A 22700-nucleotide genomic window follows, 5' to 3' on the forward strand; every position below is an offset into this window, starting at 1 on the left:
TCTTTCATTAATTCTGATTTTTCATCGACTCTGGAATGATTTCTTTCATCAATTCTGGAATGATTTCTTTCATCAATTCTGGAATTATTTTCTTCGTTAGTTCTGAATTTCAATCAATTCTGGGATTTTCCCTCTCTTATAAATTCTGGAATTTTTTCTCTCACTAATTGTGAGTTTTCATCAATTCTAGGTTTTTATCTCATTAGTTCTAGGTTTTTTTTCTCTTCTTAATTCTGGGATTTTCTCTCTTATAAATTCTGGGATTTTCTCTCTTATAAATTCTGGGATTTTCTCTCTCGTATAAATTCTGGGATTTTCTCTCTCGTATAAATTCTGGGATTTTCTCTCTCTTATAAATTCTGGGATTTTCTCTCTCTTATAAATTCTTCTCTCTAATTTTCTCTCACTAATTGTGAATTTTCATTAATTCTAGGTTTTTTCTCTCATTAATTCTGGCATTTTTCTCTCATTATTTCTGGGATTTTTCTCTCATTATTTCTGGAATTTTTTCTCTCATTATTTCTGGGATTTTTTCTCTCATTGATTCTAGGTTTTTCTCTCATTAATTCTTTGATTTTTTTCTCATCAATTCTGGAACTTTTTCTCTTTCATTAATTCTGATTTTTCATCGACTCTGGAATGATTTCTTTCATCAATTCTGGAATTATTTTCTTCGTTAGTTCTGAATTTCAATCAATTCTGGGATTTTCTCGCTCTTTTATTAATTCCGAGTTTTCATCAATATTCTGGGATTTTTCCTCGCATCCATTTTGGGGTTTTTTCTCATTAATTCTGAATTTTCATCAGTCCTGGGATTTTCTTTCTCTCATTAGTTCTACATTTTAATTAATTCTGGAATTTTTTTCCTCGCACCAATTGTGAAATTCTATCAGTTTTTTCTCTCTTAATTTTGAATTTTTATGAATTCTGCGATTTTTTTCTCTCATTAATTCAGAATTCTCATCAATTCTGGGTTTTTCTCTCTCATGAATTCTGGAATTTTTTTTCATTCATTAATTCTGAATTTTCGTAGGTGAGTAGATATTTTTCAGTATTCCTGTATATTTATTCTTTGATAATGCATGAATCTTTGGATGCCCAGTTCTCGCCCTCCTCAAAATTTTTAAAATTTGGGCTAAGGATCCCCGGAATCATTTTCACACTGGCCTCCTTGTCAAATAAGGGTGGCCCTGGGGCCATATTCGCTGCATCATTGCCCCCCCCTCCATAAGTGATTTTTCTGGGCTCCCTTCCCTCGCAAGAGAAGTTATCGCGCGTCTTCTATTTCACATTCTCACTCACGAAAACTAGGTCTCACCATCATGATGCCCTCTCTGCACTTGATGTCACCGGGAGGTGCCCGTGTGGGTCCAGTAGTTAGGAGACTCCCTTCCACGGTATGGTGGGGATGGTTCCCTAAGATTCCTGTATCCGACTAGGACGTTTTGTTTGTCAATAAGAAAGTCTTAAATTCTTCCATGGGGAGAGATCGTAACGAAATTAGCAAATTGGGATGAATGGTGATAGGGCCGCAACTCGATACTTGGTCAGAATTAATTCAAACCGAGCACAAAATTCCAGTCTATCGCCATAGGCAATTTACTACAGATTGAGATGTGCCAGAAGTGTGAGTGTCTCCCCACTCCCCCCGAATCCTCTGGGTCCGCCGGATAACCTGGAACCTGGAACCCCTAGTCGGGGATGAGAAAACGGTTACACACAAAGTATACAAATAAACACACAGTGGGCTACACGCAGCTGCCTCGTGATATTTGGCCAGTCGTGGCGCAGCCATGAAAAGCGTCATCAGCCGCGTCGCGGGCAGTTGCCTGATTGGTGTGGTTCTCAGGGCGCTGCGCGACAGTTGCCTATACGGCGAAACTTTTGCCCTCCCACGAGTAAGGTTCTTAAGGTGCAGCCAATGGATGGGCCTTTGGGTCATGGGCTCCAAAGTGAGCCCTTGCTTTCTTGCCATAGCTGCCGGCCTACCATGAGGCCAGCCAGTGATCTTTGATTGGTGGGCTCCCAGTTGAGTCTCAGTGCTCGGTTGAGCCCTTGTACTTGGTAAGCAGGAAAAAGCACGTATTTTGGCGACCCCTGTAATGTTGAAGGAAAGGGTGAAATTCGCAGCCCCTTCCCCCCTGCTTCATCACCCGGGACGGGACACCCGACCCGTATGCTCCCCTTCCTAGATGCGGCCCTGGATAGCGATGGGTGTGATCAGCACGGCCAGTGTTTCATCAATCCAGGGCCCGGTTTTAAGAAGATCACTAATATCCTAAATCACTCTTTTATTCAAACATGAAAGATTTTTGATACATAAAATTGAGCAAATATCCCACAAATATTTGAGACCAAGGGCGATTCGCAGACACCAAAATTTTGAATTTAGTGAATTCCTAGGACACGAAATTTCATTGAAAAGCAAATTTATCTTTCATTTATTCTGAATTTTTATTAATCCTAGAATTTTTCTTTTATTTATTCGGAATTTTCATCAATTCCGGAATTTTTTTTCTTTCATTTATTCTGAATTTTTATTAATTCTAGAATTTTTTCTTTCATTTATTCTGAATTTTCACAAAATTCTGGAATGTTTTCTTTTATTTATTCTGAATTTTCATCAATTCTGGGATTTTTTCTTCATTTATTATCGATTTTCATCAAATTCACATGCGGTTAATTGCGTGCAAAAATTTTCTGATATTTCAAGCATTCTTGTTTGTTTTGTAAATGTGTACATTCTTATAATATTATACATTCTGTAATAATGTATGAATCTTTGGATGCTTTGATTCCCCTCCCACAAAACATTAAAATTGATGCTAAGGAGCCCCAAAATTATCAAGACGCCTTTGGTCCCTCGCAATTATTTTTTGCACTGGACCCCGCCCTGTTAACTAACAACAGTACGTTTCTACAAATGATTCATCAACCAAGAAAACGTGATCTGATTTCTTGGCGCGTTTGGCGAGATTCCGACTCGGCAAGTTTATAATCCGAGTAATAAGACCTTCCCACCTGAAAGATTAGGACTGCAACCCTAAAACACGAGATATCCGAGGCTCGCGAATAGTTTGGCAACTTGTTTGGAAACAGTCAACGGCAGGATAAATCGTTCGGAATGCGTGCGACCCACAGTGAGTGAGAATGTGCACTGATTGACGCACTGGCGCACGAAATAACGCACTGTTTCTCTGGTGTTGGCAATCAATGCAGGACTGTATACACAGTAAAGAAATATCGTATAATTTGTGATACTTCATGATTCTACCGTCGCGCAGGGACGATATGCAGCGTACGGCCGTGCCTTTCTCCATAGACTCTCTGATGTCAAATCCTCACGGAGTCGCTGGTGGTGGTGGCGGCGTCGGCAGTGGCGTAGGAATCGGAGCTACGCAACTGCCATTCCTCTACAATGGTTACGTTTTCTTGCCGAGGTTCCCGACGAGGTACGCCTACCCGCACGCGGAACAGGCCACCGCCGTGAACATGGGCGCCTTCGGGATGCCTTTCGCCGCCGCAGCTGCTGCCGCTTACGCCGGTATGTTCTACCCTGGGTCCAGGTCACCGGGTTCGGACTCGACAGCTGCTGCGACGCCCCAGGCGTCCGTCAGTCCTTTGAGCCGGTCCAGCTCCGAAGACATTGGTGAGTTTAAGCCTTTTTTGTTATTGACGATTTCAAAATATTATTTAGACATTTGTCGATTCATGTTCAGCAGGTGAGGAAAGTGTTTACGGCCTCTTACCCTCATGGGAAGTCAATATTTTTGTCTTATGTGTCCAATTACTAAACGTTAGCTTTTTTTCCTTGGGTTCCCCCATACCAATTTTGAATGCATCACCCCCTTTGCAGCCCTGTGCAGCTGTAGACTAAATGTTGCACATGCAAGAATCACTCTCTTAAATTTTCTTGTAATGTCCGGCTATAGGTCTACTTGTTGCACATGCCTACACTTTTGTAAGAATAACCCCTTCTTTTTGCTGCCGCTAGCAGTTGCACATGCCTATATACGACTATGACAACGGGGGTATCTTACATTATGCACATACACACCCTTCTGCAAGAATTACCCTCGAATTTCGTAGTCATGTGCAGCTAGGTGTTTCACATGCCTGCACTTTTGCAAGAATCGTCCTCTCGAATTTTAATGTCCTCAGCAGCTATTCGTGTGACACTAAATATGGCTATGACAACGCACACTTTTGCAAGAGTTATCCCTTAGATTTTGTGTCCCCCCTTGCAACGGCCATGCCTACACTTTTGCAAGAATCATCCTCAAATTTTGCTGTCATGTGCAGCTGCGAATGATGCATGCCTAAATACAACCATGACAACAGAAGGTATTATAAATTATGCACCTACACATCTGTAAGAATGACCAATCACATTTTTGTAGCCTTACGCGAGTTGCACATGCGTAAATACTGCCATGACTCCCCACAAATTTTGCTATTCTGTGCAGCCATGCCTAAATACGACCATGATAACATGGGGCATTATACAGTGGGTTCAATTGCATCCATGGAAAAAAATCGAAAGAGTTACTATTAAATGTGCGTATTATGTGCAGAAAAGTATATTTCTTGGCTATAAATCAATGCTGAAATGATGTCACACTGCATTTCGACACATGTTCCACGACTTGATGAAGGATTCTAGTGTCTGCGATATTGGCATGTGGATTATTTTTGTAGCAGTCCGTTTTGATTATCCCCAACAACATAGTTTTCCAAATTGTTTGTTCCATCGCCCCCCAATTCAAGCCAACTCACAGAATCCTATGCTAAGCCCAAAGCTTTTACCGCCCTCTGGACTCTTTCATCGCCCCCAGGGGACGATATTGCCCACTTTGGGAAACTCTACCCAACAAAGTGCAGAGATTGTTGATCTGGAGATCTTCGTGGCCACCGAGTAACAACACTTCTGACGCCCTGAGCATAGAATACTTAAAAAAAAACCCTCCACATCTACAGCTGCGTCGAAAAACAGATTTTGACACGACACAAGAGGCGCCTAATAACCCATTAGGTGCCACTATCCCCATTTGGAATTTTACGTGCTTTAAGTTACAACTTTTTGTGCATATATATAATTTATCCGGCCAAAAATTTCAAAAAAAAAATAAATAAATTGGCAGTTAATGGGTTAAAGTTGGATTCAGTATTTCACTTCCGCAGTAATCGAGGTATCTCCAGAGTATCCAAGGTAGCTAAAAATATCCAAGATAGCCCAAAGTATCTCTTACAAGTATCCTTGACAGCTAAACATACCTACGAAAATATCTAAGATAGCTGAAAGTGTCTCTGAACGTACCCTAGAGAGTTAAAAGTATCTCTATATAGAAAGAAAGAGTATCCTCGATGTAGCTGAAAAGTATCCAAGATAGTTGAAAGTTCCTCTAGAAAGTATTAAGTATTGATAGATAAATATTATTTAAAGTGCATCTGTGAAGCTTTGCGTAGGCTACCTCGAAAAAAACCGAGATAGCTAAAAGTATATTTAACCCATTATATAATATGCCAAATTTTGCATATATACCAAATGGGACCCGACTTGAACGATAGGCTACTTTAAAATTTCGTCAGAGCAGGGCTGGCAACAATGGTTTTTGGGCCTCAACAATCACTTTCTGAACATTTACTTTGGTTACCGTGGTTCCCTAGCAATGCGTTTAAGACGTGATTTATGCCTTTACAATGGTTTGCCATTTCTTCAACGCTGTCAGTATATGTATAATATTTATGCCTTTATAATGGTTTGCCACATTTTCAATACTCCCAGTAATGAGGTTTTTTGAATGACGCCATAATCATCAGCATCACTTTGAGGGTCGGGAAAAGGATGATCCCCATAGAAATCATTGTTAAAATTGCCGATTTTAATGTAGAAATGCGGAAATTCGGTGGGGTTTTCCGCCACATCATTAATTTTAAAAATTTTATTGAATTCTCGATTTTTGAAATATTGAGTTCGTTTAGAGAAATACGAAGCCCAGGAGATTAAATACGAGGCAATTATCCGGACCTACTTTTGCGTTGGATATCCCTGCAATAACATTGATTTAAACTTTTTATTTACATCTTCTCGAGCATGAAAAATAATGTCTCCGCGTATTATCTTTTAATATTCAACTGCATAAATTCATGTAGTTTAGGATGTTTTAAAATTAATTATGGGCCCATAAAGTACATCGAAGAAATTCTACAGTTTTAACTAAGCATTTTTGGAAGCTGAAACAGGCAGATGGGTAACTTGAAGTTCAAGGGGGGGGGGGGGGAATCGAAATACTTAGCACCCTTAAAAAAGGAAAGAAAACATATTCATTTCTACGTTTATTTAAATCTAGATTTGTTTCTTTCATGAGTCGCGCTGGAAGTCGCCATATTGGTTAACTTGGACACGGTTTGCATGTCCCTCAAAGAAAGAGGGAGATATATCACGTGATCCAAAAAAAGCCTCATTGAAGAAAAGCTAGTATTCCATAAAAGGAAAGGGAAACGAAACTGTCCAGCACTATGGACGGAGGCTTTGTTTCTTCATTTCCCGTCACAGTCGAGGCACTGTATGTATATATTTTGTATACATTGTGTATTTAGACCATAGTCTCCCAAACTTTTTGTTCCATCGCCCCCTTCATCAGAAATTTTTTCCTCTCATCGCCTCCAACTCAAGTAAACCCATAAGATCCAATGTTAAATTAATAGGTTCTATCGCCCCCTTGGATCATTCCATTGCCCACCAGGGAAACTTGCCCACTTTGGGAAACACTGATTTAGACCATTCTCAAATCTCTCCCACTTCAACATAACTTCTTCTTCTTCTTCTTTCTTGCCCACAAGTCTTTTCCACACTTCTTTCGAAATCCCAGGCTGCGGTCTCCGGCCCTTATGTGCCACTGGGCGCACGTGCAATTTTTCTCCCTAGTCATTGGATTTAGTCACCCATTTTTGTCAAATGGCTTGTACGTTGCATCGAGTTGATGGCTGTCTTCATGGAGAGAACGACGCGAGTGATTCGATACTTGCGAGCACGGGAAAGCCACCACTATAAATCTTTGCTAACTTTTTCCGACACAACGGAAATTTTCTAAATTATTACATTTAAAAAATGATTTTCCATTCAAGTTCAATGATGTTATGAATTTCCAAAACGACTATCAAAAATATCATCATACATTACCATGTTTTTAACATATTTATCTACCCTCTTGATATTAAGTCAAAATCAAGAACAAGTAACCTTTTATTTACATCATTAATTAGACAATTGGTTTCCTTGTGTCACACATGGAAATGAAGTGCCACCAAATTTACACTGTTGTTGACATCTTTTTTATACTCCGATCAGAAAATGCACTCAAGGATTATAAAAAATTTATTTGTTGATTAATGAAATTTACTTTGATTTTTTATAGTGTACTTTTAGTGCGCAGAGTATAGTGTGTGTGTGTGTGTGTGTGTGTGTGCAATGGTGTGTACTGCACAGAAAGTCTCAATACTTAATTGATATTACAAAATATCAATGTTATTAAACGAATTAAGAAGGGGAAAATCTGGAGACGTTTAAATACAGTCAAACCTCGTTAATGAGTCACTCTTGGGAGAGCAAAAATATGACTTGATAAGCGGAGTGACTCGTTAAACGGAGTAAGCCATAGCTGAGCCAATTCCTGGTTCAGGATAATTGAGACTTCCAAAAAGTGATCCGGTAAGCGGAGTGACGTGTTAACCGGGTGACGCACTAACGAGGTTTGACTGTATATATTGACGTCGATTTTGAACGAGATGTAAAGAAAATATTGAGCGAATTCCAAAATGTCTTGAAAACATCGCGATAGAGAGATTTATCAGTTAAATAATATCCTTATATTGAGATGAGTTTAAGATTAGAATAAAGGCATTTCTATGCAAGATTTGAAAAAAAAAAACAACGTTATAGAGTGATTTATCTTTGTAACGAGTATAATAATTTATAACGATTTACCACTATGAATAATTTTTTCCAATCAGTATGTGTACAGATAACATTTTAAACGATAATGCTGTCTCTGAATCATGTTACTAAATTAAGGAACGTAATTCAGAGAATTATTATTCATTATAATGAACAACTTGATGAATTAATAATGAATGAATAATTTCCAATTCTAACTAATTTGTCTCCGTTACTCTCACCTTCATCGAAAAATGTACGCGCGAGCGGCCATGTTTATTTCCGTAACGCGAACATAACGAGTGGTCTCCGGTTCTCGTTAGCGAACGGTTGCCGTAGCGATGTTGATAACGAAATTCGCTAGTAACGCAGTGAAGAAAAATCAACCTTTTACGATGGCGACGTAAATCTATCCCACAATGCACCGCAAACCCCAAATACGTTTGAAACGCGAGCATAACGACATGAGCGTAATAGACCCCCCCTGGGTTGTGAGCGGTTCCATCTATCTATCAATCCTCATAAGTACCATTCGAGAGGAGTTTCTAGGAAAACAAGCGACAATATAATCGAAAGTAGTTAAGTGAAGAACTTACAGGTTCATGCAATTATGTTCACCATAATAAATTGCTTGAAGCGGGCAGCCTTAATTTTTTAACCTCTATTACTACATTTATTACATTTACCGAATAGGTGAATTGAAATGAATAAAATATATTTTTATAGCATCTATTAATATTATTTTGTCATTAAGAAATATTCGATAAAATTCAATTAATCGGTCGGTTAATCGGATAAAAATTTCTGATTAAATAGTTAAAAAATTTAATCGATTCCTAGAATACACATATATATATATATATAAACATTAGGTAGAGGGGGTTCCACATATATTTGTTAATTATTCGCTCAGGTAATTGATAGTTAGATTCTGTAATTACATATGAACATGCATATGAAAATTATGAGATTATGTAATAAAATGCAGGGAGTTTACTCAGCGTTCTTCAATTTTGGTACTTTACCTCCTGTCATGCCCGCAACTAGATACTTATTCAGCCGTCGCAAGAACGCATTTTGGCGCCCATTAGAAATTTAGAAGAAGCATTTAAAGGGTGCATTCAGCGCCTCCTTCCATCCAACGCCCGGGGCACAAACCCCGCCTGCCCCCCCCCATCCCCCAGTGTGGCCCGGCCTCCTTCGGACATAGTTTATCTCTGCAATTTCCAAATTTCTATGATAAGTAAACCACAACGTATCGAATTCATATTTTATATTTTCTAAAATGATTTCAATTGATTCGATATGACTCAAGCCTACTGATTCTTCTAAAAGAGGATATCAAGAATTATCGGCCAATCAGTCGATATCTTATCAGTAATTTATAAAATCTTCACCAAATTGCTGTTATATAGGATTGAATCGAAATTGGACGAAGCCCAACCAAAAGAACAAGCATGCTTTCGAACTGGATTTAGAACAATTAATCACATCCAAACGATCAGGGAACTCATAGAGAGACGTAAGAAATACGAATTACCATTGTGTAAGGCCTTCGTTGATTTTGAGAAAGCGTTTTACTCTGTATTCCCATCTGCTGTTGTTAAATGTCTAGATGTAATTGGGGTGGAGATGACTTACATCAGTATCATCAAGAAAATATACGACAAAGCAACTGCAACGATTCGTTTGGATAAAGGGAAAGCAAAGATTAAGCTCGGAAAAGGAGTCGGACAGGGTGATACTATCTCACCAAACCTCTTTACCGCTGTTTTAGAAAAAATATTCAGAAAACTGGATTGGGATGAGAAAGGAATTAAAATAAATGGAGAATTTCTCAACCATTTGTATTTCGCCGACGACATTGTTGTTATCAGCAGTAATCCAGATGAACTAGAAGAAATGATACAAGAACTGGAGAAGGCAAGTATTAGGGATAAAGTAGTAGGTGTAGGTCTGCAAGTATTGAGGCGGGCTTGAAAATGAATCTGCAAAAGACTAAAGTTATGTTCAACCCCTTTCCGTTGAAGAGGACAATCTTGCTCAACAATACAGAGATAGAAGAAGTAGAAAGCTATGTATACCTGGGACAAGAAAAATTACCATGGACAACGGAATCATTAATGAAATAAACAGAAGGATCAGGATTGGATGGAGCACTTTTGGCAAAAACTGTGCAATTCTGAAGAGTCACGTGCCATTACGCATGAAAAGAAAAGTTTTTAACCAGTGTGTGCTCCCAGCACTGACTCATGGAGCTGAAACATGGACACTCACAAGCAAGACGATACAAAGGCTACAGACAACACAAAGGAGCATGGGAAGATGTATGCTAGGCATCACAAGAAGAGACAGAAAACGATTCACTTGGATAAGGAACCACACAAAGGTATATGATATCATCGAAAGAATTAAACGTCTAAAATGGAAATGAGCTGGACATTGCACGAAGGCAGGACAACAGATGGACCACAAGTATTCTAGATTGGTACTCCCGTGGTGTTAAACGTCCGAGAAGGTGTCCCCACGCAAGATGGGTCGACGAGATCAGAAAAGTGGTTGTAGTCAACAGGATGACTAAAGCATCAGACAGAGCAAAATGGAAAAATTTAGAGGAGATCTTCATCCAGCAGTGGATTGAAAATGGATGATGATGATTCTCCGAGTAAAGCATAGGCTGTAAATTTTAATTCTTATCCACGTACACTCTCGTACCCAGCAATCACGTACAAACAACAATTTCTTATCTTTCTCACCCTGCTCGTACGAAGCAGCCTCGAATAGTGAAGCTTATGGGAGTCTGTAGACTCGATACGCCCTGAGAAAATGCATCTGTCATTTCAAAAAATGCATTTTTCGATTCATTTCTAATTGCTCACTGATTCATTTCTAATTACTAATTATAAATGAAAGGAAAAAAAAGCAAGCGTCCGAAAAAATAGAAAACGATAAATAATGGGTTAAAGGGTATCTACAGCTAAAAAGTATCTAAATATAGTATATAATTTTAATATATATATGCTAAACATATCTCTAAAAGTGTATAAAGTGGCTAGAAGTATCTCTAAACAGAATCCTTGATTGTCAAACGTATCTGTATCCAAGATGACTGGATAAAAATCTCCAAAAGTATCCCTGTTAGGTTAGAAGTATCTCAGAAATATCCCTAGAAAGTATTCTTGATAGCTGAAAGCTTAAATTATATTTAAAGTGTATCTGAAGCTAAACGTATCTCCAAAGTACTTAAGATAAGTATTTAAAGTGTATCGAGAGAGAGACACAGCTAAAGGTATTTAAAATTTAAAGCTATGTGTACATATTATAAGCTAAACATGTCTAAAAGTGCCTGAGGAAGCTAAAGGCCCGACTTGGAGCCCTGAACACAAAGCAGGCAATAGAGAATTCACCGACTGGGATCAACGAGGCTTGATTTTATAGAAAGCATACATTGCTTGAATTTGAGGCCCCAAAAACAGTGAGGGTAGGGCCCTGTGCAAATGCCACTCTTGTTCATGCAGAAATCGGGGCCCAGGGCTAAAAGCATCTCTCAAGAATTCTTTTAGTCCAGTTCCTTCCAAAGTGGGCGATGGAAGCTACGTGTGTAGCATAGAATCCTGTGTGTTTGCTTCAATTGGGGGGGGGGGGGGCGATCAGAGAAAATAAATTCTGAAGAAGGGGGCGATTGAACAAAAAGTTTTGGAAACTGATTCTATCTATTAGTTTACTAGGAAAATCAATATTTCGCCCCCCTGAGAGCCTGGCCCATATCAGGATCCTTAACCCCGGTCGATTCGTTTAAGCTTTGGTGTCTTTCTTTTGAAGGAACCTCTAGCTGGGTTTTATTATATACTATAGAACTACTATATCTCTTAAAACACTCAAACTCGGTTCTTTTATGAAACCTCGGTTATAACGACGCAATTTCAGTTTCTTTCGTATTGTTATAGCAGAGTTTTGAATGTAGGAGAAATTTATGATAAACATCATCGGAACCCTAGAAGTTCTTTCGTGTTTTTCGTCGGAATTGTGACTTTTATATTTGACGATCGCCTCATTTTAGTGCTGGGGGGTTTCCCAAACTTTTTTTTTTTTGCTTCGGAGAATCCTCTAAGCTTCCCAAATATTGCACCTCAACAGACAAAGCACTATTTATATCGAAATAGTTTTTGAAAATAGTTGCTTCCGAACAGTTTTAAATATTTTGAAGATGTCATGCCACTCCTTCTAGCCTTACTCCCCCAGAAAAATGTGAAATTTATGGCTTCTTGTCTCACAATTTGAATAACCACTGCTCTTTGCTAAAATATCTACCCACTCGTAGCCATTTGTAAGATCAAGAGTGAGCCCTGGACTTGAATATCGTGGCAATCGTGGAAATGAATAAATGTCAAGAAGACACTCTTATTTCAAAACACCAACTCTGGCCATATATCGCAATTTACTGCCATTAATGAGATGGAAACGAAGGAACTGTCTATCGGTGGTTGCCTCAAGCTCATTATATAGGGAAAATATCTTACTATATCCTCCCCTCGCGGAAACGAACCCAGGACCGCAACAGCGCCATTCACGGTGGTAGACGAGCATCTTACCACTCGGACGCAATCTGTCGCATTCTATCGCCCACTTTGGGAAACTGATCTAAAGTGGCAAAGTATAGAAGTATCTAAAGTAGCTGAAAGTATCTCCCCAAGTATATCGGAATAACACAGTTCCTTCTTATTACTGATTACGGTGACAGAGGTCCTTTGACTGTCTGAAGATATGATTTTTCTAGATTTGTTACATTGGGGGTAAGGTGGCTAGATGTCCCGGTTTTTCAAATTCACTGACCCGAAAAAAAGCTTTTCGGGACGCCCGTTCGTCCCGGTTTTACCATGCGGAATCAAAGATCTTATGAAATGGAACTGAATTATGAAATTTCAAACTGTAAGCGTGCTTTCTAATTCAGGGCGGTCTTGGGCAGTGTTCGCCAATACGCATCTGGATGCATGATCCCGCGCATCAAAATTCAAATTTTAATCCTCCAAATTTTGTTGAGGAATGAAAGTACTCCTTCAAAGTTTCAGATACCTACTCTTCAAAATTATATTTTCGAATAATACTGGTCTTATAGGTAAGTAATACCTGTGCTGTTTGGGACAGGGTATATACAGTCAAACCCGGTTAACGCGTCACTCCGCTTACCGGGGTCACATTTTGGAAGTCCCAATTGTCCTCAGGCAGGAATTGGCACAGCTATGTCTTACTCCGCTTACCAAGTCATATTTTTGCTCTACCAAGAGTGGCTCATTAACGAGGTTTGACTGCATACGGTGTTATCAGACCAGAATTTAAGAATTAAATCTTTTTCTAACCTGAGCAGACTAAAATTTATGCACCGTCAAACTACAGTGCTATAATATTGTTTGATGCTGTTGCCGTTGTTAGAAGTACCCGAATATAGACTAGTCCTATACCATAATCTTCTTCGTCATTGCCACTCTTATAGGAGGAGCAGTATGATCCAAAAATATACAGTAGCGTTTCGAAATTGAAATTTTGAGGTTCCGGATAATCATAGGTGCTGGAATTTTACAGAAATTCTTTTCCGAAACCTCTCTGTTTTTCCGCCAATCACGAGTCTTGTTTCATTTTGTCCTACTTTTCTCACGAATGCAAGTATTTTCAGTTGGAAGAGGTTTTGATCTGTAGGCTGGGGTCTCCGGTCCATTCTCAGGTCCCCCTCCCCGCCTTCTACAGCAAAGTTTGTGACGGGAAAAAAATAATATCGGGGCCTTTAGCTCCTATCGATTTTCTTTAACCAAGGTATACGGCGTCTTGGCAGTTGTGTAAAGAATAATTAAGCCGTTGGAATTAAGGGCAAAATATATAGGAAAAAGACCCCCCTACCCCACCTCAGAAAGCTGTTCTCTATCACTTTTCTGATAATCCGAGGTGGTTCCGGTCACCTCGAATTGTCAAGACTCCACTGTGATTGGGAAGAGTAATTTCATTCCTCTCCAAAATTCGATTTGGAGGAGTAAAATTGAATTTTTATGCCTGAATCACGGATCTATATGCGTATTGGCGAACACTGGGAGGAGGAGTTCATTTCAAAGATGGTTCAGCCACTCGTTCAGAAACATACAGCCATTAAAAATTACGTCAAGTCCCACAACGAAACATTAGACGAATTTGAATTTTAAGAGAATGAATTTTTAACATTCCTTCATATTGCCACACAGGGCCGCCATTTCAACTTTTTCTCGGGGGGGGGGGAGGGGAGAGAAGGCAAAGAACATGTACTCATATGTCATATTTGTGTGCGTATTCATGTATGTGTGTACGCGGAGGCAGATTTAACGGTGGGCGCACCGCACGCGCGCCCGGGGCCCCGTCTTCTAAAGGGTCCAGAAAAACACAAACTTCACACTTTTTTCTAATTTAGGGGGGGGGGCCCAATACTTTCTTTTGCGCCCTGGGCCCCGACCGACTTTAATCCGCCACTGTATACACACCATTTCTAGTGTATTTTTATTGATCATTTTTGTCGCGCCAAGGTCGTTTGCTGCACACGAAGGCTAATTTTAGACCGGGACCTACAATTTATTGCCGGTTCCGAACGGCAGGCTTGTTTTTTATACTCATCGAGAGGTTGGTACGCTAACCCCTCGATGGGGGACTCCCTGCGTCAGCAATTTTTTCTGTAATCAGATCGCCGTTTTTGTTGTACCTCTGTGTCAGGAAACCGGGTATCTAACTCGCGATATCCCTAAACGTATTTTTACAGATACAGAAGGGCAAGCGCCCTCCCCACTTGATTTTTCTAAATGACTGGCCCAAATAATTAATATCGTAAAATTAAAAATATGTAATATAATTCTGGAGCATTCTGTCAATTATTAAAGTATGTACGAATCACTTGATGATAATTTAAGATTCAATATACAAATTCAATTGAAAAGGTTTATTGGATTTTTTAAAACTTATATAGAAATGAGCACGTATTTACATTCACTCCTGGCACCGCAATTTACAGATGCTTTCAATAGATGGCGTCATTATACCTTTAAGGGCAGCAATTTGTTTCCCAATAAAAAAGAACAGGATCTTCCCCCCCCCCCTTTTTTTGCAAAACTCTTCTTGGTGCGGGGGGGGGGGGGTCTGAATGTTTTTTAACCTATGAATGCTCGTTTAAAAAAAGCGCTTTTTAATTTGACCATTAAGGAATCAGACATTGAGTATTGTTTCACCCGTTTTGTTAATTTGTAAATGGTAAAAGTAGCCCAAGCTCCATCCTAACGTACACCTTCAGTCCCATTTATATGGGACATCTAACAACCATGATCCCATCTCGATGTTTTACTCGTTTTGGTACTTCTGTGTAGAACGGTGATTCCCAACGTAGGGCCCACGCCCAACAAGGGAGCAATACGAATTTTAAGGAGGGCGATTTGAGTTCTCTTCGAAGGCTTGGACCTTCCAATTTTTAATTTTTGAACGATTTCACTCTCTCTCTCTCTCTCTCTCTTGATGTGACTTTTTTCTTTCGTTCGTTTTTCGCTTTCAGTGGAAGGGGTCTGACTAAGGGTTATTAATGGTTTTGCGTTGCGCGGTAAATTTGTGTCAGTAAGTCCACGGACTTCCTTCCCCGTGCCAATAAAATGAAGAAAAATAAAGGTCACGAACTCCTCAAAAGAGTAACATTCTGTATATAGCAATATATAAAAACAATGAGTTTTACTTATTTTCTCATCCAAGGTCGTGGACCCACCCCGCTGAAGTAGTCTCTTCCAGGATCCTTGATTAAGAAACCACTGCTTTTGACTAAGTAAAAGTAGACAGAAATTGGGGGGCAGAGACCCCTGGGTTTTAAAATTTAAGGAGGCAAATCAAAAAATAAAGGTTCTTACATTTGGACAAAAAAAAAAAACCACGTTGTTATGAAACTATGAAGTGTTTCACCGGAAAGGGGGGAGTGGATATCAGGATTTCAGAGATGCTTTGGTGGGGAATGGCCTAAAAAGGGCTGGGAACCTTTGGTGTAGAAGTAGTGTGAGAATATTTTCGTATTACAGTGTAAGGTTGCAATTTTTACACTGTATTGCCCCCCCCCCCCCAACCAAAATGAGGGTATCGAAAATGTTCCGGTTTTTATTAATGGATCCGATGTTTTTTCCCAATTTTTTTTAATTACGAATTCCGGGATTTTCCCGGTTTCTCAGGATCCTCATCTGGCCACGACTCAGACATGTTTTTTTCTCGGACATAAGGAATAGGATCAAGAGTAACGTAATCTTTTTCCCTTAAGGACATTTACTTGGAGTCCAAAAAAAGCTGAAATTGTGGTGTCCGATGTCTAATAGCCGGCAAAAAAAAGTGACCTATCATGCCCATGAACACAAGCATCGGAACCTGGAGGATGAGCAGTTTGAGCTCCCCATACCCCCAATAATTAATCAATATACATTGCAACGCGCCACTCCTCCTCCTGCATAGGGTCTTGGCACTAGCAACTTCAGACCTTTCAGTGTTTTCTTCATTTCGGCGTTGCTGCTAATGAAAAATGTGCCTTTTTTTTACAAAATTGGTGCCTTTTTTTTATTATTGCAGTCAAAAATTCGAAAAATTTCCGAAGATCACGCGAAGAGCATAGAAATTGATCGCCAAACATGAATATTCAGCCATAATACTAGGTCAGGGAGGTATTCAAATTTTCAGACATCTCAGGTCACATTGAAACTTCCCACGATGTCCGCCGGCCACCAACTCAGTGTTTAGAATTGAGTTAACTGAACTACTAACCAACTGAAAGTGTTTAGAATTGTAAGATGGACTCCAGATTCACAAAGGCTTAATGCAGTGCTCTTCAACCTTCATCGAGTAGCGAAAACTGCATATGACCATCATCAAACACGGAGAGCACCCTTACGGTGGCAAATTTGACGCACGTATCACTACTAAACCACACAAGCGCCTCGTCCACATTCCTCTGCGGAACTTCTGTCGATTTGGTTACATGCTGGTCCGTGTTGTGAACCTGGCGTACAGTTGTTTCTGTGTAATGCTTGTTATTTTGTGTAGGGTTTCCATCTGCCATCAATTTTCCTAACTATGAGTGAAGTGTAATGATCGGAAATTTTACCGTTGTAGAGCCTGTTGCTCTCTGTGGCGAGACTTTACAAGGGCGAGATCGGCTCGCTTCCGCGCCTTGAAAGTGGGAACCACAGAAAACAAACTTCAGTCGACTACCATTGTGGTGATGATGGGGGGTTCAACCAGCAACTCCTAGAGATAGAAGGCCTCTGCAGTGTTTGTCATAAACGTCGTTCAGACTACCTAGCAAGTTTGCCACATTTTGAAACACAACATCCTATTTCGTTTCTTCTTATTTTGGAGTAGAATCTTCCTGATTGGCTCACAAATACCGCATGGTGATTGGATGTGAGGCATAGAAATGAATGACGTTTATGGCAAACAGTGCAGGGGCCTCCTATCTCTAGGAGGTGATGTTTGAATCCGTGCACGCGATGCGAGTCCGTCACTAGACATAAGTATGAATAAAATCTATAATTGTAATCGTTTGGTGCAATATCCGCAGGGAGTTTGATTGAAGCTTTGATGAAGTACTCGCGAGCACGAAATCGGACACGAGCATAGAGCAAGCACTCTTGCTAGTTCGGGGAGAACCATGGTGCTTTCGAGCAACCGGTTGAAGACGGCTGGTTTAGTGCAATGTATAGTCATATCTTGACAGAAGAGCCAAGGTGGGAGGGGAGAGCAATTTCATTTGTCCTGAGAAATCATTTCTTTTACAGTTGAATCCCGTTATAACGAACGTCAAGAGACCGGAAGAATCACTTCGTTATAACGAAATTTCGTTATAAAGGAATTCCAGGTTACCTAGCATTGTTCTTATGCAAACTTATTTGGGGGATTAGGAAAGAGTGTTCGTTAAAACGATATTTTCGCTATAACGGTATTCGTTAAAACGGGATTCGACTAATAATAACAAAAGCCAAAATGTTTTCTTTTGCCGAATTTTGCCAAATGTTTTGAGAAATTACATTTTTTACCAATTCTGACAAAAATTTTCGATCCATCACTTCCCTTGATTATTCTGAAATTACTTTAAATGGTTACTGAAATGAAGGAAACGGATATTTTCTGCATTATATGCCGAGGCGAACGCGGAAAGAAAAGTCATCTGGTTCCCAGCGGGACTCGGACATCTACACCACTGGAGACACGACCCTGCCTTATTTATTCCACGCACTATGGCGTGAGGCGCTGACGTAGAGGCATTAGTAGCGCTTTTCTCTTAACTTCAGAAAATGGGCGCCCCCCCTCCCCCACCAAGGTGGGATGTTAGAGATAGAGATGGTCGTCTCCAGTGGTGTAGGTAGATGGTGGCATGCGCTTACCCAGAATGCAAAAAGGTCTGGGTCCGAGTCTCGGAGGAGACCAGATGACTTTTCTTTCCGAGTTCACCACAAGAAAATATTTATTTCCTTGATATATTGTGCTGGGGGAAAAAAAATAACCGTCTATCTCTGGTTCTGAAATAATTTGTTTTGGTAATTCTGAGTGTGTGTGTATGTTCTCTATACAAATCTACAATTTTAGATCAATCGTCACCATGTTTTGCATATATACCAAATGGGACCCGATTTAAACGGTAGGCTACTTTAAAATTTCATCAGAGCAGGGCAAATGCCCCAAATGAACAAAAAAACCGTAGGGCAACAATGATTTTTGGGCCTCAACAATCACTTTCCGAACGTTTACTTTGGTTACCATGGCTCCCTAGCAGTGCGTTTCAGACGTGTGTATGCGTTTACAACGGTTTGTCACTTCTTTAATTCTGTTAGTATATGTATATGTATAATAGTTTGTGCCTTTACAATGGTTTGTCACTTCTGTAATCCTGTTAGCATATGTATATAGCATGTATTTATGCATATATGTTATGTATATAGCATGTTTATGCCTTTATAATGGTTTGCCACATTTTCAATACTCCCCACTAATGAGGCTTTTTGAATAGACGTCATAATCATCAGCAGCATCGCTTTGAGGGTCAGGAAAAGGGTGATCCTCATAGAAATCAGTGTTAAAATTGCCGATTTTACTGTAGAAATGCAGAAATTTGGTGGGGTTTTCTGTCACATCAATAATTTAAAAAATTGTATTGAATTCTCGATTTTTGAAATATTGAGGTCGCTTAGAGATATACGAAGCCCATGAGATTAAATATGAAGTAATTAGCCGGACCTACTTTCGAGTTAGATATTCATGCAATAACATTGATTTCAACTTTTTATTTATATCTTCTCAAGCATGAAAATGAATGTCTCCGTAATGTCTTAATATTCAACTGCATAAATTCATATAGTTTAGGTTGTTTTAAAATTAATTATATGAGCCCATAAAGTATATCGAAGAAATTCCACAGCTTTAATTAAGCATTTTTGGAAGCTGAAACAGGCAGATGGATAACTTGGAATTCAAAAGGGGGGGGGGGGAGGGAAATCAAAATACCTTGCACACACCGCTTAGAAAAGAAAAACAAAACTATTCATTTCTACGTTTCTTTCATCTAGATTTGTTTCTTTCATAAGTCGCGCAGGAAGTCGCCATATTGGTTAACTTGGATACGGTTTGTATGTCCCTCAAAGAAAGAGGGAGATATATCACGTGATCCACAAAAAAGCCTCGTTGAAGAATCCCAGGCAACGCGCCGGGTATCATAGCTAGTCAATTAAAAAATTACTTCTTTCTCTTTAACTGATTCTCAAGTCATTTTTTTTCTTTCTATCGATGATTCTCAAGTTGTTATTATTTTCTCAAGTTTTATTAAGTTATCTTTCATTGATTCTTGAGTTATTTGTCTCTACCGGGAGAAGTTTCTCGAAGTTACGCGGTTCTGCAATCTCCAATTGTTTCTTCAAGGGTTGGCCAAGGGTGCTCAGATTGTTGCAGATTCACAGAATTGCGTCTCTGGGGCTCTTAATGGTCGGTCCTACACAAAGTATAAGAGATAACGCAATCACAATACTAGTTTTTGTCTTTGAAATCTTGAATGGTGGATCGAGGGTCCTCGCTGAGTGTAGGCTCAGCTGATACAGAGTCTTTATCATATCTATGCCGATTCGAAAACATTAGTGCGTAAGCAAATTACTTTAATATATACGTATGATAGAAAAATACAATGGATCCAGCAAAATCGAGTTAGACGGCGGGGAGGACCAGGCCCCTACCAGGGGCGCCATAGGAATTCCATTCGTCTAAGTGACAGAGATATTCGAATTTAAAAAACGGAGCTAATTCGGGAAAGAGCTGTGTTAAATGCGGGTAAATCGGTTTTCCCGCAATTAACGCTGTTTCTTCCTGTAAAACCCCTTTCTTATTCAAATGTCCCGTATTTTCAACAAAGCAAACTCTCGAATTTGGAATCACGGCCCCGCGAAAATCATCTGGCCGTAAATTGAATAACTGAGCACCTACTTCTTTTTTTGATGCTATAGTCATGTTTGAAAGTCCACGAGACATTACTAATCGAGACTAACTAAAGTGTTGTTATGCAAGAAACATGTCCTGCTGCTGCCCCCTCTCGGATGACTAAACCGCGAAATACGATGTAGGACATTGATTTTACGTGGAATTGAAATGAACCGTGAAATTAGCAAACAAGCGACGATTTCGGAGCCAAATTTAGCTTCTTCTTCTTTTTTTTTTTAATATCAGACATTCACTGTTCAGGAAACAGTCATGGATGTCACCTGTCGCCATTTTAAGGGACAGTCATAAAATCGTCATCATCAACGAAACGCATCGAGAGTGTACATTAAGACCGTCGGAATGGCTGGATCTGATGATTCAGAGATATTGGATAGTACAGTATAAGAAAAAGCATTTTTTATGCCGGGATTACACTATAAAAGTTCATTTATATAAAACTTGAAGAATTCAACCAATAAGCGCATCGGTTACATCAACCAACCGGCTCTTGTTGGTTGTTGTTGTTTTTTTTTCAAGTTCAGTATAAACGATCTTTCATCAAACTTTTATAGTGTAATCCCGGCCTGACATATACTAGCTACTTCTCGACATACGAACACGTTTTCGAAAGTCGGATGCTAGGATTTTCAGGTGACAATTTTATTCTGATGAGAACGGGGACATTTAGCCAGTTATCGCCAGTCAGTGCCTGGAGCATTTATTTGCAAATAATGTGCCGTGACACTTCAAGTTGTAGTGAAATCGGTCAGGTAATAGGTGTAATCCGTGTGTCTATTTTAGGGTGTCACTGATTGCCTCGTGGTCGGACAGGATTATCAACGAGTGCCCCGAGAAGGAACATGACCGTTGCCGAGTGCCCCAAAATGGAAAAGGAATGTCGTCCGACCTCCTTGAAATCAGACAGGATTGTTGTCGAATGCCTGAAGATCAAACAGAATTGCCGCGAATTGCCTCGGGATCGGACAGGATTGTCACCCGAGTGCTTCGAGATCAGGCAGGAATGTCGCGAAGTGCCTCGAGATCAGGCACAAAAAGTGTCTCCGAGTGGCTCGTGATCGGACAGGATTAATTGCCTTGCGATCAGACACAATTGTCTTCGAATGGCTCAGTGATCAGATAGTATTATCAGCGAGAACCCAAAGTTGGACAGGAATGCCACTCAGTGCCTCGAGGTCAGTCAGGAATGCTGCAAAGTGTTTCTAGATAAGACAGGAATGTCGCGAAGTGTCTTGAAATAGGACAGGATTGTCACGGAGTGTTTCGAGATCAGACACGAGTTGCTCGTTATCGGACAGGATTGTTTGCAAGAACCTCGAAATCAGAGAGGATTACCTACGAGAACCACAAGATTGGACAGGATTGTCACTGAGTGCCACGAGATCAGGCATGAGTGGTTCGTTATCGGACAGGATTTAGTCCGAGCACCTCGTCATTGGACCGAATTACATCCTAGAACCTCGAGATCGGCCACGATTGTGGCCAAGTACCTCGAGATTGAACAGAGTTGTTGCCGAACGCCTTGAAAATCAGAAGCAGAATTGCCACTTCTTGCCTTGAAATTAGACAGGATTGCATAACTTGCCTCAAGACGATACAAAGCTGCTGCTGAATTCCTCCTGATTAGACAAAATTGCAACCTAGTGTGGCCGTCTCAAAAAAGTCGGAGACCGCTTACTGTAACACATTTTAGGACCTTTTCGATTGTTCGAAAACGAAATTGTTGTGGGGGGGGGGGGTGATTTGCCAAGTCAAATTGACAATAATACGAATTATCGAAATTATCTTGAACTATTCAAGGGTCCGGGCATTTTTGTGGCCCTTTTCAACATTCTATACAAAATGTATTTTTTAACTATAAAAGTCTGATAAAAGATCTTTTACAAAACTTGAATGCATGAATGAATGAATCGTTATGTGTTCGTGTCTTCAACATGCAACCAGAACGTTCATTCATTCATTCAAACCAAGCACAATTCCGGTATATCGCTCTAGGCAAATTTACCACCGATCGAGTTGTGCCGGAAGTACACGACACCAGAACAGCTCCTCCATGTTGAGAAACATTGTGGCAACGAGGCGCTTCGACATAGGCGCGGATTCAGGACAATGTGTCAGGAAGTACGAACTGTGTATATTCGTGGGAGTCAACCCGTATTTGACGAGACAGTCAAATTTTCTCACACTATTCTGCTCATGGGAGGATCACCCGTCCTCTGGATCGCACCTGAGCAAAGACACACATCTTCAGCTGTGAATGGAT

General features: G+C 40.0%; 1 protein-coding gene across 1 annotated transcript in view; it reads left to right on the plus strand.

Moving 5' to 3' along the window:
* The first annotated feature begins 3082 nt into the window (after positions 1–3082).
* LOC149081311 (uncharacterized) overlaps positions 3083–22700 on the plus strand; it is a 61833-nt gene continuing 42215 nt past the window's right edge. The window contains exon 1 of the mRNA XM_089238150.1: positions 3083–3649. Within this exon, the coding sequence (XP_089094276.1) occupies positions 3265–3649 (385 nt within the window). The 5' untranslated portion in view covers positions 3083–3264. The remainder of the gene's footprint in view (positions 3650–22700) is intronic.

This window comes from Pholcus phalangioides, unplaced genomic scaffold (genome assembly GCF_987345545.1).
Source record: "Pholcus phalangioides strain wild (caught in Gottingen) unplaced genomic scaffold, Ppha-v1.0 ptg000010l_1, whole genome shotgun sequence".
NCBI lineage: Eukaryota > Metazoa > Arthropoda > Arachnida > Araneae > Pholcidae > Pholcus > Pholcus phalangioides.